This window comes from Oncorhynchus mykiss, chromosome 19 (assembly GCF_013265735.2).
Source record: "Oncorhynchus mykiss isolate Arlee chromosome 19, USDA_OmykA_1.1, whole genome shotgun sequence".
Lineage (NCBI taxonomy): Eukaryota > Metazoa > Chordata > Actinopteri > Salmoniformes > Salmonidae > Oncorhynchus > Oncorhynchus mykiss.
This window is the reverse complement of record NC_048583.1, coordinates 49,155,973-49,170,161: the sequence shown is the minus strand read 5'-3', so window position 1 is coordinate 49,170,161 and position 14,189 is coordinate 49,155,973. Positions and strand designations below refer to the sequence as shown.

The 14,189-nt window shown below is 42.3% G+C and overlaps 1 protein-coding gene across 1 annotated transcript; it reads right to left on the bottom strand.

Annotated features, from left to right (window-relative positions):
- Nucleotides 1-2,615: 2,615 nt before the first annotated feature.
- zgc:193593 (uncharacterized protein LOC564090 homolog) lies at nucleotides 2,616-9,457 on the bottom strand. Its single transcript, XM_036953827.1, has 2 exons — nucleotides 5,977-9,457; nucleotides 2,616-4,495 (listed from the first exon to the last, which is right to left on the bottom strand). Exons 1-2 carry the CDS (start codon nucleotides 6,025-6,027, stop codon nucleotides 4,229-4,231), a joined length of 318 nt encoding a protein of 105 aa, XP_036809722.1. The 5' UTR covers nucleotides 6,028-9,457; the 3' UTR covers nucleotides 2,616-4,228.
- Between the last annotated feature and the right edge of the window lie 4,732 nt (nucleotides 9,458-14,189).

Sequence of the window (14,189 nt, the reverse complement as noted above, 5' to 3'; positions counted from 1 at the left end):
GGAATCTCCCAATTCAGGTTTGCAATTTGGACAGATAGAGATTTGGACAGGTGTGTTGGATGGCGACAGAAGCATAATTCTGATTTCAGAAGCTACAGTTTCCATTAACTTGTCCAGTGATTTCTTTAGTCACATTTAGAACGTTTGAATAGAAAATAGACAATTGCCTGCTAGGATGCATTTCATGTATCCATTTAACTATCATGCATTGATAATATTGGGAGTTTGCCCCACCAAGATTTACATGCTAAAATTGGCACTGGATTTCACAAACTGATTTGATAGAGTATCAACAGCTATACTTAACGATAAGAACACCCACCCGTAGCACACACTCCTGCAGGTATATCTCACTGGTAATCCCCAAAGCCAACACCTCCTTTGGCCGCATTTCCTTCCAGTTCTCTGCTGCCAAAGACTGGAACAAATTGCAAAAATCGCTGAAGTTGGAGACATATCTCCCTCACTAACTTTAAACATCAGCTATCTGAGCAGCTTACCGATCGCTGCAACTTTACATATCCCATCTGTAAATAGCCCATCCAATCTACCTACCTCATCCCCATATTGTTTTTATTTACTCTTTTGCACACCAGTATTTCTACTTGCACATCATCATCTGCACATCTATCACTCCAGTGTTAATTTGCTAAATTGTAATTACTTCGCTACTAAGGCCTATTTATTGCCTTTCCCCCTCACGCCATTTGCACACACTGTATATAGACTTTTTTTCTATTGTGTTATTGACTGTACGTTTGTTTATTCCATGTGTAACTCTGTGTTGTTTGTGTCACACTGCTTTGCTTTATCTTGGCCAGGTCGCAGTTGTAAATGAGAACTTGTTCTCAACTGGCTTACCTGGTTAAATAAAGGTGAAATTAAAAATAAATAAATACTTTGTCACGCAATATAATGAACAACCAAATATCCGTAATATGAAGAACATGAATTAATAAAAACAACCCAACTCTATGAATACACTCCTTGGTTGTAGAACACACACACTTGGCTTTATATTGTCACACAGTGAATTTGTCCTCCCTAAATACTGTATAATGAATGACTCAATTTCTCCCTGGTAAAACTGAGTTGAATCCATTTGGAATTTAGTACAGCTTAAAAGCACATTATTCCAACCTCTGGGTTCATTAAGAGAATGTATGGTATCTAGTTGGATGATGATAGTGTGGTGGTGGGGATACACCCCAACGGGCTCAGGAGGCAAATTTTGAGTCATGCATCCTTCGAAACATGACCCGCCAAACCACGCTTCTTAACACCCACCTGGTTAAAACCCGGAAGCCAGCTGCACCAATGTGTTGGAGGAAACACTGTTCACCTGACTACCGTATGTATGGTGACAAAATTACAAACTTTATGTACATGCTCTGTATGAGCCGTAAACCTATACATTTCCACTGTCTGTTTCTCTCATGTAAGAAGAAGCCAGTGTTCTTCCTCTATTTTCTGAGCAACTTGGTCACTCCGCCAAAGAGCCTCTGAGAGTCACCACAGGTTTAGGTTCATCCGGTTCTTTTCATATCTTTCAAGGGCACAGCTGTGTGGAGATAAGAGAACAGAGACTAGTTTGAGCATCAGCGACAATTCTATCAGCAGAAAGGAGTAACGCAACTGGTGTTTTCACTTGTTTGTGCGCAATGTTCCCACCATGATCTCACACACCTGCTAAACTGCCACATAAACAGAGGTTGTAATTTCCTATAAAGGATGAGACTCAATTCTTGTTTGTTGGGCTCTTAACTCTGCTCTGTTGTTGAGTGGATTGTTAACCAGCTCCAGATTTGCAAATATTATAATAAAAAGTTATTTTGAATGATCTGCAGTCTTTCTTCCTTTTGATTAGAATTTCCACAACCAAGGTCAGCCTGTAGGCGTCCGGCCTGCCACAAGGAGTCGCTAGAGTGCAATGAGAAGTAAATTCCCCCCGGCAAAACCCTCCCCTAACTCAGAGATGCTGGGCCAATTGTGCACCGCCCTGAGACTCCCAATCACAGCCTGTTGTGATACAGCCCGGGATCAAACCCAGGTCTGTAGTGACTCCTCTAGCATTGCGGCGAGTTGCCTTAGACCACTGCCCAACTTGGGAGGCCAAAGGCAATATTTCTTAAACTTACAGAAGGTTAACAATATCTCCAAAACTAAATATATATGTTGGTATTAGTTGGCAGGGGTCATTACATCATTGTGTTTATGTATTTCTGATACAAAACATCTACCCCAAAAAATAAAGGGTAAGAACCATTTTCCATCTGTTGATTCAGAACTCAAAGCCTTTACTTATGCCTTCATTTCCCAAAAATATAGACTCAACTTTCATTTGACACCCAATTGTATATTTTCCTATGAATATCACTTCGGTGGTCATGGGTCATTTGATGGAAATGCCCACATGCGGTTTCAGTGACCATTATTAATTATTCTATAAGACTAAACAATAGATAATACATTGTTCAGTCCATCTGGAAAAAGTTATTTTGACTTTCTAATGTACAGGTAGAGAACAGACTGAGGAATAGTAAAAGTCAACAATAGTAACAACTTAAAATAATCATACATTTGTAAAACAAATATAGATAAAAGAAAAACGTGCCAAAAGTTGAACAAATTTATTTGTCCCAGAAATCCCTTACAAATTTCATACATGTATGCAGTAGGTACAGACAACATAATATTATAGTTTGAAGGAAATAGGTGTTGACCTAACAGGATGCATTCGTTTTCTGTTCCTGAAAAAGTGGTTTCCAAATTGAGCTCAACGGGAAAAACACCATGTCATGTTTCTGCGTAAAACCATTAGGTAGTCCATTAACAAGTGTTTGAGTGTCAGTCTCTGTCACGAGTTGAGGGAACTGCCCCGGTAGCTCTTTGGTGCCAGCTCAGCCAATTAGCACATCTGCTGAGTGGATTAGGGCCATTTGTAGCGACCTAAAATGCAGTGGCAGGGCTAGCACAGCTAATCTGGTCCTGCTAAAAATTTATATTTTGTCAGACACAGGAAACTGGCTCAGCTGCTGTGGAAAAGGATTATGGGATCAGCTTTTGCAGACCTCTACTGTACCTGTGGTTCCAGTGGTTGTACAATGGATGTTTGATTTTGAGTCTCACTATCTTCTTTGGGGGGAAAATATAGGTGTGATTCACACTAGCTCTGAGAAATTCATAATGGCCTTTGGTAGCAGTAACAGAAAAATTATCATTCTGAAAGATGCTGTGCACATTTCCCAATCTAGTTAAAGATACCCGATATCATATGAACTCTTTGGAACACAGCCTTTGCTCATGGCACTGCAGGAACCAGTCTCCTGTCTTCACCCCTAATACCAGATTGGGGCGATGTACTGTATGCCAGCTCACAGATGTTCCACCTGGTTTAATCCCACAGGAGGAAATTGGTTTAGTGATGAGGAGCTTTGTTCTCTCTCGCTCTCCCTCATCATTTTAACCGTGGTTCAAATAAGAGCTATAATCTAAGGAGCAGTATAGATACAGTTACATTATTCACATGGCAGTGAGACATCATAAAGAGAGTCTGGATCATTCTATACAACCAGAGTCATCACTAGCATGCTTCAGTAACTGTAGCTGAACAATCGTCCAGCCTTTCCTTGCAATGTACCTCATTACAATATCAATATGTAAGAGAATTGACACCTTCAGAGAAGACGACTACTGTAGCACTATCGTTTGAAGACACTGTGAAATAAAACCTGTGTCTTTCACTCCAGTCCAGACTGGACCTGACAGTGGATGTCAAGCTCTAGTGATGGATAGGTCCGCCTAGTTCTTATCAGTTGAAATCAATGGAAGTTGTTGGCTGTGGATGAGCTGCCAACACTTATGGATGGCAACCAGCCCGAGGGGTTGCCAACCATCTGTGTACCAGGGGGCCGAGCCAAACACGTGACTTCACAAAAGACACACAGGATGAAGCTAAATCAGACTTCCATAGCTAAACCTTCCTACCCACTGTGGCAACAAGTTGAATTACTCATCCAATCAGCAATTTTAAATATACTGCATGTCAATGCAGAATCTCACACAGGTGAGGCTAGTAATTATTGATTATCAGATTATGGATCTCTGGGTTAGGGTTCAACATATGTTAACACTGAAGTGCTAGCACAGTGGAGTAAAGCTCCACCATACCTGGCTAGGTACTGCATACTGAGGGATTCAAACATGCACTCTAGATCTGGTGGTTGTTTTAAGGCACTCTCTGCCCAGCGAATGCTGGAGGTGGGATGTCCTGACAGATGCTGTGGCTTTGAGACAGGTCCATGAAGGAAGGGGCTCTCCCCTTCACCGGGGTGCTCCCAACGTCCATCCAGGTCAGCACGCGGGCAGAGGGCCGGTGGTGCAGTGCCAGCTGCCTGGAGCTGTAGCCACACACCCCGATCCCCAAGGCCCCCAGGAGCATGGCCAGACGGGGCAGGTCCCCAGCTCTCTGGGTCTCACTCGCCATAGCCTGGGTCTGATGGGGAGACAAAGCAACATGACATGATGTGGTTAAAGGGGAAAGCAATCTTATTCATGAATAATGGTCTGGGAGATGGCATGGCATTGGCATCCATAGGATAATCATAATAGGCTTTCTAAACAGGCTCAACGCTAACCACTGAGACTACGGCACTGACCAATGTACTGTGCATTGTGCTATATACTAATAGATAAGGGGATGTAGTGGGCTGCAGTCGCATAAACAGAACATAACTCAAAAAACATAAAATCTCCCAGTCTCTTGCGACAAAATTCCCAATTTCCCAATGTACCAAGTCAGCCACATTATGCCCCCTTCACCCCCATACCCCAATTGAAGAGATTAAAAACCCATCTAGCACATTTGCCAAATTACAGTCTGTGACAAACAAAGGCTGTTATTTTGCGAGATGGACAATTTCCTCGCAGGCCCCTAGACAATAATAAAGAGCAGAGAAGAGGAAGTAATAGATCCCCCAGCTATAATGTGGCTGGGACTCAGGCTGTTAAGCAGCCCTTCCTGATGCTCCCTCAGAGTTATTTGTAATCATAATTCAACAAACCATGTCATGGATTTCTCCCTCACTAGCTAGCAGTAAACACTACTAAATAAGTCCAATAAAGTTGTGAGCTAAAACAAAAGACTTCCTCAAACTTGCAGCTGAGAAGTAAGACAGAGAATATATATTTATTTTTATGCAAGTAGAAGCGTAAACTGCACTGTGGTCTATCACACATTACAACACCACTGTGTTCTCTGTCATTCATAGCCTGCAGACAGTCAAGTTTGAATAGAAAGGGGAACGGCAATCTTAACAAGCTGGCCACTGGTGTTAGTGAGAAACAGACACAAACTGCCCAATGTTCTATCAAATTGCAAGGCCGCTGCACTTTCTTACAAGGACCTAAACATAAAACCATTTGAGACAAACTGCCCTACTACAAGGTGCAATAGGTTAGTAATAAATGATAACATTAGGCTCAGTAAAGCAATCTCTGGCCAACGGGCATTAACCTGGAAGCCATGCAGTACCTGTCCATCCATTCACAACTACAGGCAATACAGCATACATCAATACACTATCTCAAGTCCCAGGAACTCCCTAGAGACTCCTAAAGCCACAGAATGCCAAGGACCAAGTCATCTATACTAGAACATCAGCATATATTGCAGGGCATTTATGTTTGAAAGGTCCTCAATCAAGGCAAGATCAGGCCAAACAAAGCAGAATCCACTGCCTCATGCTAACCAGTGTTGAAGACATACCGTTTCCAGTGACTCAGCCAGAAGATAACTAATTTGGACTGGAGCTACTTGAGGTAGCAGACAGTTTAAACACCACTAATCCCCTTAGGGTAAGGAATGACACAGCAAAACATTCAGTACTTTGTGTACTCATAAGATTTGTCTAAAAGGACAAGCAAAAAAGGACAAGACTAAACAGTACAATTTTGTACACATCACTGGCCACTCACCTGTAGATACCGTAGGTATCCAGGAGTTAGTCTTGGGAGTCTGAAAAACATCTTGCTGCGGGTCTCCAGGGTTTCAAACTCTTAGAGACTGATAGTGAAAATACAGCTCTACTGGTCAGTTCCTCTCCAACTGTTTCCTCGCAGTCTTCCTAGACTCTCTTTCTCTCCAGTGAGAACCCAACTGTAAGAGGGCTCGTCAGAGGACCTGGATGTGGGGACCTGCTGTTGTCAACCTGGTGCGTGTCAGCCTCTGAAGCTCTTATATAACCTCTCCTCTTTACACAACTACAGTACAGTATAGAACACAGGTGGTGTGTGAGTGGATTATGGGAGTTGCTGGCACAGAGACAATGACCTAGGAGTAAGGCAGGGAGGAGGGGGGATTATACACAAGGTCATCAACAGGGAGACAAAGTCAATCACTAGAGAGCCAGAAGAAAAGTCAGATTGCTGAGATCAAGTATGTAAACACAGCATACAGCATAGCTGTACAGTAGTAATACATGGTTAGAAGTAACGCTATATGGTCAAGCATACTAAATGGTAGGCTACCTCCAATAAGATGAGCATTAGGACACATCAACACCAGTTGGTTAACTGCTTTCCCCTTCCCAAGGGCAGAGAGAGTATCGTTAGTTGTGAGTTGAACCCGCAACAATAGACTCCTTCAAATCGGCCTAGTTGGGAGATCTGGATGTTTTTCTGATTATGTTGGCAGCAGTGTCTCCTCTCTTTTTGCTAAGTCAGCACCTTCCTTGAGGTTTAATATCCCTTTGTGTCGTTGGGTCCATACTTGCCAGGGGGTGGTCTCCAGCTCAGAAGAATATTAATAATAAGGTTGTTCGGTTGATAACATCAGTGGATAGGGAGAGAAGGAACAGTGTCACAGAGGAACCAGTAATGACCCTCCACTCAACAGAACATCTGAACAGTGGCTTGAACATTTCATACTCACTCAACTAGGCAACTGAGCTTTCAGAGTATCCTTTCCCCAAAGTTAGTACAAGTAGATTGTTACTCACAAAAAAAAGATATTTAATAAGATACGATGCATGTCCACATCACCCCAAAATATGACTGTCATAGTATGCAGGACAGTGTTAAGGCATGTCGTAAAGCAGTATGAGGCAGTGCGTGAGTTGAGGCATTCTTGTGAGACGTGCATTTAAAAACAACTTACCTAGAAAGATACTCCTGACTGGACATTCACATTATATTACATGGTGTCAGAAGTGCGTGACAGGCTAACATCCTACTAAGAAAGTAGACTGTGGCGAAGTTTGAAGCGCCGCATAACGTTAACTTTGATAAACCGACGGAATGGAAACATTTTATGGGGTTCAGAACAACGACCAAGTTGGATCAGGCAGATAGCGATGTGCAAGTCCCTCATACATGACATGTGCAGCAAGGCAGAGGACGTTTTCAAATCGTTCACCTTTGTATCAGAAAATGAGAAAGCAGACTTTCATATTGTCATGTGGGAATATACTGAACAAAAATAACACATGTAAAGTGTTGGTCCCATGTTTCATGAGCTGAAATACATTATCCCAGAAATGTTCCTATGCACAAAAAGCTTATTTCTCTCAAATTCTGCTCAAAAATGTGATCACATCTGTTAATGAACATTTCTCCTTTGCCAAGATAATATACCCACATGGCAGGTGTGGCAAATCAAGAAGCTGATTAAACAGCATGATCATTACACAGGTGCACCTTGTACTGGGGACAAAATGTGCAGTTTTGTCAAACAACATCATTCCACAATTGTCTCAAGTTTTGAGGGAGTGTGCAATTGGTATGCTGACTGCAGGCATGTCTACCAGAGCTGTTGCCAGATAATTTATGTTAATTTCTCTGCCATAAATTCTCCAATATGACGTTGCAGGCGGTTTGGCAGTACGTCCAACTGGCCTCACAACCGCAGACCACGTTTAACCACGCCAGCTCAGGATCTCTACATTCGGCTTCTTTACCTACAGGATCGTCTGAGACCAGCCACCCGGACAGCAGATGAAACTGAAGAGTATTTCGGTCTGTAAAAAGCCCTTTTGTGGGGAAAGAAATGTATTCTGATTGAAGAATACAGCTACCTGGGGAAAAGGAAGAGGCATTTATCAGAGCACTTTATTCGCAGCAGTCACAATGCTCTGAAAGCTCGTAGAGATTAGCATATTCAGGACTGGATAAAGGACGGTCTCGCAAACTGCAGTTGATGTCAGATCTCATATTAGCAACGACTATAAAAACAGTCCGTCAGTCAGAGGTTAGCATGTGAGTAAGAGATAGCAAAATGGCGCACAAAACACAATGAGAACAGAGATTCAAGGGACACGGAGCGTGCAGAAGGAAAACGCAGCCGGTGTGGGAAAATGCAACATAAAAAGCAGGAAAGATGAACAGAAAACAGGACATTGGGAAAGAATGTGTCACACAAAATCGGTTAGTGAAGTTACAGAAAATTACCAGGCATCATATTTCTTGGGATCCGTTAGCAATGCCGAGAAGAGTAATGACCAATTGACAGTGCAAATCCTCATTGGGGCAACACCTGGAAATAATGTATTGACACTGGAGCAGAAGCTAGTGTAATGTGTGAAAAGAGATTTGATATACACATTCCAGAGAACATTGCAGCCGTCTACCATTACTCTGTGAAGTACCGGGGGCCACGAATTGTTTAGGGCAATTTCAAGCAAGCACCACATACAACGAAAAACACTACTCCTTCCCACTATATGTCTTTCAGGCACAGCGTGGACAACCTACTCAGCCGGTCAACAGCAGCTAAGATGGGCCTGGTGAAACACAGCGAAGAGTTCATGAGTGCATTAGGAGAACATGGCTTGCTCAAAACAGAACCAGTGAGAACACAGACATATGCAGTGCACACAGTGTCCAGAATCCCAATACCACTTATGCAGAAGGTGAAAGAGGAGCTGTGCAGGATGGACGAAAATGACATTGTGGAGAAGGTGACGCAGTCAACAGATTGGTGTGCACCCATGGTGCCTGCCCTGAAGAAAAATGCTTGCGTATATATATGAAAAAGCTTAATTAAGTGGTGAAAAGAGAATTGTTCATCCTACCCACCTCGGAAGAGATACTCACAAAGCTGAGCGGAACCAAAGTATTCTCACAATTTGATGTGTCAAGTGGGTTCAAGCAAATACCCCGCTTGCCGTTTGGGATCTCGAGCACTCCCAGGCGAAAACTACGGAGACGTCACATTTTTTATGGATGACACTTTGGTATATCAAATCAAATTTTAATGTCACATACACGTTATTGTTGGTGTAGCAAAATGCTTGTGTTTCTAGCTCAAACAGTGCAGCAATATCTAATAATTCACAACAATAAGGAAGTAAGGAATATATAAATATTAGGATGAGCAATGTTGGCGCGGCATAGACTAAAATACAGTAGAATAGAATACAGTATATACAGTGGCTTGCGAAAGTATTCACCCCCCTTGGCATTTTTCATATTTTGTTGCCTTGCAACCTGGAATTAAAATAGATTTTTGGGGGGTTTGTATCATTTGATTTACACAACATGCCTACCACTTTGAAGATGCAAAATAATTTATCTTGTGAAACAAACAAGAAATAAGACAAAAAAAAACAGAACTTGACTGTGCAGAACTATTCACACTCCAAAGTCAATACTTTGTAGAGCCACCTTTTGCAGCAATTACAGCTGCAAGTCTCTTTGGGGATGTCTATAAGCTTGGCACATCTAGCCACTGGTATCTTTGACCATTCAAGGCGAAACTGCTCCAGCCCCTTCAAGTTGGATGGGTTCTGCTGGTGTACAGCAATCTAAGTCATACCACAGATTCTCAATTGGATTGAGGTCTGGGCTTTGACTAGGCCATTCCAATACATTTAAAAGTTTCCCCTTAAACCCCTCGAGTGTTGCTTTAGTAGTATGCTTAGGGTCATTGTCCTGCTGGAAGGTGAACCTTCATCCCAGTCTCAAATCTCTGGAAGACTGAAAACAGGTTTCCCTCAAGAATTTCCTGTATTTAGCTCCATCCATCATTTCTTAAATTCTGACCCAGTTTCCCAGTCCCTGCCGATGAAAAACATCCACCACCATGCTTCACTGTGGGGGATGGTGTTCTCGTGGTGATGAGAGGTGTTGAGTTTGCGCCAGACATAGCGTTTTCCTTGATGGCCAAAAAGCTCAATTTTAGTCACATCTGACCAGAGTACCTTCTTCCATATGTTTGGGGAGTCTCCCACATGCCTTTTGGCGAACACCAAACGTGTGCAAAAAAAATTCTTTAAGCAATTGCTTTTTTCTAGACACTATTCCGTAATTCCCAGCTCTGTGGAGTGTACGGCTTAAAGTGGTCCTATGGACAGATACTCCAATCACTGCTGTGGAGCTTTGCAGCTCCTTCAGGGATATGTTTGGTCTCTTTGTTGCCTCTGATTAATGCCTCCTTGCCTGGTCCGTGAGTTTTGGTGGGCGGCCCTCTCTTGGCAGGTTTGTTGTGGTGCCATATTCTTTCCATTTTTTAATAATGGATTTCATGGTGCTCAGTGGGATGTTCAAAGTTTCTGATATTTTTTTATTACTCAATCCTGATCTGTACTTCTCCACAACTTTGTCCGTGACCTGTTTTGAGAGCTCCTTGGTCTTCATGGTGCCGCTTGCTTGTCAGTTCCCATTGCTTAGTGGTGTTCCAGACTCTGGGGCCTTTCAGAACAGGTGTGTGTGTGTGTGTGTGTGTATATATATATATATACTGAGATCATGTGACAGATCATGTGACAGTTAGATTGCACACAGGTGGACTTTATTAATTATGTGACTTCTGAAGGTAATTGGTTGCACCAGATCTCATTTAGGGGCTTCATAGCAAAGGGGGTGAATACATGTGCACGCACCACTTTTTTGTTTGTTTTTTGAAACAAGTAATTTTTTTCATTTAATTTCACAAATTTTGACTATTTTGTGTATGTTCCATTATTAAAGTGGCCAGTGATTTCAAGTCTGTGTGTTTAGGTCAGCAGCCTCTTAATTTATTTAACATTTTATTTAACGAGGCAAGTCAGTTTAAGAACAAGTTCTTATTTACAATGACGGCCTACCCCTGCCAAACCCGGACGACGCAGGGCCAATTGTGCGCCGCTCTATGGGACTCCCAATCATGGGAGTGCAGGATTGCGTAACCGGGTGGAAGCCGCCTAATGATGGCTATTTAACAGTCTGATGGCCTTGAGACTGAAACAGCTTCTGTCTCTCGGTCCCAGCTTTGATGCATCCGTACAGACCTCGCCTTCTGGATGATAGCGGGGTGAACAGGCAGTGGCTCGGGTGGTTGTTGTCCTTGATTTTAGGGCCCCCGAATGCCGCAGCAGACTAAAGCACTGCATGTCAGTGCAAGAGACGTCACTGCAGTTCCCGGTTCGAATCCAGGCTGCATCACATCCGGCCATGATTGGGAGTCCCATAGAGCTGCGCACAATTGGCCCTGCGTCGTCCGGGTTTGGCAGGGGTAGGCCGTCATTGTAAATAAGAACTTGTTCTTAAACTGACTTGCCTCGTTAAATAAAAGGTTAAATAAATTAAATAATGATATTTTTGGCCTTCCTGTGACATTAGGTGCTGTAGGTGTCCTGGAGGAGCACGACAAGCAACTAAAGAGTCCTGCAGATGATCAGGGTCAACCCGGACTAAAGTTGAAAAGAGGAAAGTGTCCCCTCAGGCAAACACAGCTACAATTAGTGGGATACCTCATCTACCCCTCAGGAGTCAGGCCTGATCCAGAGAAAGTAAAGGCCATCAGGCAGCTTTCCCCACCAGAGAACAGTGAGTTAACTGCCTTGCTCAGGGGCAGAACGACAGATTTTGTATATTGTCAGCTCGGGGATTCAATCCACCAACCTTTCAGTTACTGGCCCAACGCTCTAAGGCACTGCCTCTCCTGAAAGAAGAGAAAACAGTGACTGTTCCACCAACCGAGTGACAGCACACAGGCTGCTGGTCAAGGACTTTTACTGTACCAGGTCTGGTAGGGTTAGCAAACCAGTTGTCAGACAGGACCTGTAAAGAACAACTATAGAAACAAAGAGGCATTGAAATGAGACACTACAGGTCAAGAGACTTCAGGGGAAAGTAGTGATAAAAAAGAAATGTTGCATTGCTTGGTGCTTTCAAAACCTTTACAGTAACATTGTTACTGCTATTCTTAAGTACAGTTGTTTTCATTATGTTTACCAAAATTTGTAGGCATTAAAAAGAAAATGTGTAAAAGTTAGAGGGAGATGTCATGGTATGCACGACTGTTACGGAATGTCATACAGCCGTGCGTGAGTTCTCGAGGCATTCTTGTGAGACAGGCATTAAAAACAACTTATCTAAAAAGATACTCCTCTAAATGGACATTTACGTTGTATTACATGTATGAATCTAAGTTGCTTGTAACTCATAAAAGTCTTACAAGACTTAAGATAATTTTTGTGATAGCCTATCCATGTCACATCCTCAAAAAGATGACAAGGCTGAATAAAAGTGTGAATTTTAGCAGCCCAATAGGCAAAGTGCTAATGGTATGCCTCTAAAATTCACTGTTACAGCATGAGAAAGTAGTGTTTGACCTTATCATCCCCTCTGGCTAATGACTCCAGAATGGGCCTCTTATGAATAGGGGCCACAGATGGTGGCCCCTGTGTTAATGGTTCACAACTGCTATGGTAGCTAGTTTCTGATCCAGCCAGGACTATGCCTGATCTCATAAAGCCACTCATTTCTAAAATCAGCATCTAGAATGAAATTAATTCTAGATTAGAACGCTCAGTGCTAAAGTAAGATGCTGTGATGTCAGTGGATAATCTGTTGGCTCTGGGACAGTAGGTGATTATCAACTGAACTTCACTCACAAACAGAATGTCAGCAACATTGTGGGCACATTCCTCTGCCCAGGCATTGCCGACGCATGCCAGATCTTACACAACGCCTGGATAGGTATTTTACGTATCAGCAAACCAAATTATGTAATTGAAATCTGATGCCCTACGGCACAGAACCATTGGTTGATGCATGCAGGAGAACGCAACCTGTGCATGAATGGAGACTATACACATGTAGATTTAGGGTGACTACCAATGTCTAAACAGGTCTTTGTCCCAAGGGCCAGGAATTTTTCCTATGTTCTGAACAGCAACAATAGCCTGTTGCTAGGGCTCAGTTCTAAGATAAAGATAAGTAAGATAAAACACCTAGCCCTAAACCTATAATATGCTGAAGAATATCTCCCTTCCAAAACTTCGTTAGGACGTCGTACGTGTACCGTGACTTGATTAGTGAAGTACATTTTCGCCAAGTTAGTTTAGTCAAACGGTGTTTGTTCCGACCTCATTGAAAATGGATTGTGAAGACTACATTGTACAGTAATTGGTGAGTTATCAAGTTGTTCCAAATGTCATGTCAACAAGCCAGCAATTGGGTCAGATTTGGCATACGTCTCACGTCATTTGGAAGGAGGACGCCAAGTATGATGCTACTCTTAATTAATCATGCCTTCATATGAAACAACTAACAGTAACTCAGTGGCATTATCACACTTACTCATGGAAGGTGGATCATTCTAACAGCCTCTTCATTTAAAATAAGTAATTAGGGTGCAATGTCTTACTGTATATCAGGTGGACAATAAAAATAAAAGCAAAATAAAAACATTTTAATACGCAGACTAATTGATTTCCATTCATATCCACTCCTAATTAACAGCTTCACGTGTGCATTACATTTTTTATTTAATTATTATTTTTTTAAATAAAAAATATATTTTCATGTAAGTGCTACACACTAGGCTGCATTCAAAACAAACCCTACAGCACATCCATTTACCCATAACATGGCAGACACTCGCGCTTGAGCCTTTTACTTTGTTTAGGTCCACTAGCTTCAAATGGCTGTAAAACATTTATTGTTATTGAAAATGCATTTCACAGCAATTTAGATGGTACAATGATTCCCTACACTATTCAGTGCTTGTTTTATCTCAAACTGAAATTGAGAGTACAATTTTAGCGACCAAAAAATTAAAGCGTTATTTCTACATTGGCCGCTTGATCCGATTTCCACTAGATAACACAGCCAAAGTCAGAACAGCTTTCCTGTTTTGACAGATGCCAGCCCGGCAGGATAAATCAATAGGCCGAATATCACAACCAGTCACAAGGTGGGACAGTAAT